The sequence below is a fragment of the Trypanosoma rangeli genome (genome assembly GCF_003719475.1).
Source record: "Trypanosoma rangeli strain AM80 chromosome Unknown Tra_15.4_contig_00652, whole genome shotgun sequence".
In the NCBI taxonomy this organism is placed as follows: domain Eukaryota; phylum Euglenozoa; class Kinetoplastea; order Trypanosomatida; family Trypanosomatidae; genus Trypanosoma; species Trypanosoma rangeli.
Genome location: NW_021706402.1, coordinates 1 through 4,232, shown reverse-complemented (window position 1 = coordinate 4,232; position 4,232 = coordinate 1). Strand labels below are relative to the sequence as shown.

At 56.1% G+C, this 4,232-nt stretch overlaps 2 protein-coding genes across 2 annotated transcripts, besides 3 other annotated features; both read right to left on the bottom strand.

The window, feature by feature from the left end:
• Positions 1-544: 544 nt before the first annotated feature.
• Positions 545-602: a microsatellite.
• Positions 603-659: 57 nt separating this feature from the next.
• On the bottom strand, positions 660-2,894 carry TraAM80_09691 (group II trans-sialidase superfamily; the record flags this gene model as incomplete). Its single annotated transcript, XM_029386359.1, has 1 exon — positions 660-2,894. The coding sequence occupies one exon, from the start codon at positions 2,892-2,894 to the stop codon at positions 660-662; it is 2,235 nt and encodes a 744-aa protein (XP_029233771.1).
• A 568-nt stretch (positions 2,895-3,462) lies between these two features.
• Positions 3,463-3,495: a microsatellite.
• A 6-nt stretch (positions 3,496-3,501) lies between these two features.
• Positions 3,502-3,539: a microsatellite.
• Positions 3,540-3,769: 230 nt separating this feature from the next.
• TraAM80_09690 (uncharacterized protein) lies at positions 3,770-4,232 on the bottom strand (the record flags this gene model as incomplete). The annotated part of the gene is made up of 1 exon (XM_029386358.1): positions 3,770-4,232. A coding segment is annotated over one exon (463 nt), but the record flags the coding sequence as incomplete, so codon positions are not given.

The following is a 4,232-nucleotide window of genomic DNA, read 5'->3' as shown; positions in this document are numbered from 1 at the left end:
GCCGAAGAAGAAGAAGAGGAGGAATGGGGGCATGTCAGCAGCACAGCCAGCAGCGGGAGCAAACAAAACATGGAGACACGCAGCGACGGTGGCGGACACGGCGCAAACTGAAAGTGAGCCGCAGTGATTTATCAAGCAAAAAAAAGAAAATGACGCCCAGTAAAAATATCAGCAATCAACAAAAAAATGGAAAAAGAAATTGCTGCGGCAGGTGTTTTTACCTCACGTCTCCAGAAGCCCAAGAGGACGGTGTGTGTTCGTATATTTACTGCCCGCAAATATCAAAAAGAAAAGACTGTCAGTGGCACAGTCACACGCACACCTCACATTCGCCCCTCACAGTCTCCGCCGCCCCACGCCTCGTTTGGGCAGTCCGTGCGACGCACAGCCCCAAGACCGGCGCCTCGTGTGTGGGCGGCAGCGGCAAACAGAAGGGAGAAGGGGCGCCACCCACTGAGAGCGTGCACGGAGTGGCAAAGCAAAAAGTAGCAAAAAAAAAACTTTTAAAAAGTGGTGCAAATTATTCCAGAGAAATCCCGGCAGGAAGCAAAAGAAAAAGAAAAAAAAAGGAAGTATTAAAAAAGAGTATAAATAGAAAGAGACCCGCCGCACCGCGACAAATGCGCTTGATGGGGAGTTGCAAGTCCACACCTTCTCGCTCAGAAGACCGCTGCGGCGCCGCAAAGCCCCAGAACAGCCAGCAGCATCCCCCGAGACACACCCCCATGGTACCCGGCGCTGTCACCGCCTCCTCCATTCAGCGACAAGCCCTTCTCCGCAGCTGCTTGCGCTCCCGTAAGCCCCGGAAAATCGCCGGTGGGCTTATTGTGTGCAGCATCGCCGTCAGTAGACAAGACGGCGGGGCTGCCGGCATTGTGCCACGTCTCCGGAGCAGGCCCATCCTCATGCGTGGAGCTTCCGCCTGCACGCTCCCGAGATGCATCGGAGTCGTCAACCTTTTTGACTCCATTCAGTGGGCGGTTGTACAAAAAGACGTTCTTTACTGTCACACTGCTGCTCTCGCTGCCGCCAAAGTAAAAGTGTGATATTTGGTACCTCCGTGCCTCAAGGGTTGGTAGTTTGTTAGTAATCCCCACAAGCACGCCGTCCACGTACACGGAGCCCTCGTTGCCCTGCAGCATGAGCGCCACTTTGTACTCCTTCCCCGGCTCCCAAGTGCTGTTGCGTGTTGTCGTGATGCCGTTGAAGACTGTCCCCCACTGTTTCTCCCTCGTGTACGACAGCCCCACAAACTTCGTTTCTTCATTGTCCTCCAGGCCTGCACCCAGCAGAGAAGCGCTCCCGTTCGGAGCCTTATGAATCGTCACCGTCGCCACAAGCGTGAACTCATAATCCACAAAGCCGTACAGCTTGTCATTGTACCACATGTTCACGGGCCACATGGCGTGTGATTCGGACCCCGTGAACTTAAAGCCATTTTCGACCTTCGTTGCATTCGTCACAGTTGCACCCACGCAACGGTACGCGTCGTCCCAAGTTCCTTCACTCGATGCACCCGACAAAAATCCAACCAGACCGACCGTGGGCACAGACGAGTTCGAGAGGAAGGAGTCCACACTTGCCCAAGTCTCCAAGACGGACGTGATCGTCTTCAGCTCCCCCGTTAGGGAAGCAAGAGCCACGCTTCTGGCCTTTGGACTGCCCCCCTCCTGTAAAAGGTACAACGCATTTTTCGAGTGCAGCAGGGCGTTGCCAGACGTCCACCTCTCCGTAGCGTCCATGGAAATGGGCCCGAGGTGAAACGTGCGGTTGTTGTCAGTGACCCAAAGGTAGAGCGCGGTGGCTCGCACTTTCTCCTCAGGGGTAATCCCTTTCTGGGTGTACAGCATGACCTTCTTTCCGGCAATGGTCGCAGTGGTGAGGGATGTCACACGCTGATCCAACTGCGAAGGGGCTGATAGAAAGTTGGCCTGCACGCGTGTGAGTGTCCTGACAGCCTCAGTCCACGTTGCCCCCATGTCCCTCGACTCGAACACCTTGCGGGCATGCAGACATTGAGCAATCATGAGAAGCTGCCCCTGCTCCCACTCCACGATGAAGAGGCCAGTGCACCCCGCGGGGGGCATCCCCTGTGGAAGTGTCCAACTGTTGCCGTCATCCGCCGAATAAATAATCATGGAGACAAAATCTTCTCCCCTCCTCGCCACCAGCGGAAAGACAAGCCTGCCATCCTTCATCACAACGCCTGAGCCACCAGCACCGATGAAGTCCTTCACGCCACGTCGTGTAGCAGATGGTTCGATCTGTGATAACAGCGAGATGCGTTGGCCCCATTGGATAACTTTATCTTGCGTCTCCTTGGGCTGCCTGGCCTCACCCACCACCAGCTCAAGATCCCACTTCCCCGCTTCCCAGTGCCCCTCAGGTTTCTTGATCCAATCGTAGCTTCCCACAAGGAGAAACACCTTGTTGTCCTTTGCAATTGTTGTGGGAAGGGACGCAATGCCCACATGATCCACAATGTTGGTTCGGTCGAGGACGCCGTGCGCCTCCCAAGTGCTTGCATTGACCTCAGCGACAAGAGATGACCAGCTCTCCGCAGATTTGATGTACCCTGCCACAATATCGGCAAACGTAAGCCAATCCGACCTCTGTTGGAGGCTGTTTGTATGGTCGATGTGGCCCTCGGCAAAAGCAATCAAGACCCCACCAGCACTGGCGAGGGAAGGTGAGGCGAAAGAATCCCTCGTTCGACGCCCACCACCCCGTTCCACAATCGTTCGATTCGGCACAAAAAGATCAACAGTCTTTGGCACTTGCGCTGCCGCTGGTGCGTTTCCCTCGGCGTGCACAGCCGGACTGCCGCAGCATATCAACAGCACAAAAAGGAGCAGCACCGCGGAAGAAAACAGATGCCGGCACATCTTGAGCATGTGTTGCTCCTCGCTCTCTCCCTTCCTTCCTTGCGGAGGACCTGCTCAGACCGCGACGGTTGTGCGTGTGTGTTGCTGGTGGTGGCTGCAGAGTCCTTCAATGTGCACAGCAGCAAGCAGCGTTTGATCTCTTTGTGTGTGTGGAGGAGGAGTGGCAACTGAAGTTCGGCGACGCAAACAAAGTAAATACAGAAAAGAGGAATACAACAACGATGGGCACCCCGCAAAAAACTGTGACAGTCCATAAGGAAGGCCGCACCGACGAACGCGTGGACCGCACGATCTCACACTCGCCGCTGCCCACGAGAGACGGCAGCCCCAAAGAAGGCGGCAGTGGCAGCGATTGTTGTGCGCAGCCCGAAGAAACGCCCACGCGCACCCGCACGGAGCCTCCGCAGTGTGGGACGCCGCCGAATAAATCAAAAAACGAAGCAAATTCATAAGCACGTCGCTTACCGTCTCCCCCGCCCAGCCCCTTCAAACCCTGCCAGCGGCACCACGCAGTGTGCATGCCGGCGAGACCTCCCATCACAACGCCCACAAACTCCCCAACGCCCTCCACCTCCCTCAGCGCAACGCAGCAGGAGTGGGGCGCAGCGCAAAGAACAAAATTGAAATAAACAATAAAAACAATAAAAATTAAAACGCCGCGTGCAGCACCATTTCTTCCACGGGACTTGGCGGTAAATGAAGGCGGCAGCAGCACTGCGAGACACACGCGGCAGATGCCTTCACTACGCAGCCGAAAAAACAAACTCCGCAGTTATGCCACCACAAACAACCCAAACGCAATCGCCCGCTGCCCAGCCGCATCGCAGTGCTCGTGGAGGTGAAGCACCTCAAAGAGGCTGAAGGGAAGCAAAAAAAAAAACACTTCAACCACCACGCACGGCATTTACGTCTTCATACAACACCGCCACATGGTACTGACGCGCCGTGCTCTTCCAAAAAGTCCTGTTCCTTTTATCCTCCTCACTGGCCCCATTGCCGGGGCCCAACCATCGTCCTCCACGGTGCCTCAACAAAGAAAAAGACTTCCACAAGCGGAAAGCCTTCTGCACCCGGCGCATTGCATCGGTCCTCCCAGGATGAAGCACCTTCGGCGGCAGCGCAACCGCGTCGGTAGGGCACAACGGTGGGTTCATTTGCAGCAGGCATGGCCGTGGCCCGCACCCTCCTGCTGGGATTAGAGGCCGCAGCTCGCTCAGCTTATCGCGTATCCTTCGCGCAAAGTCCCCGTACATGAACGCGTCTATTGCGTACCCCTCCACTGCGGAGGGCAGCAGCACAGAGTGCGGCATCAGCACCGTCATGATGCCGGGACGCGGCCGCATCACC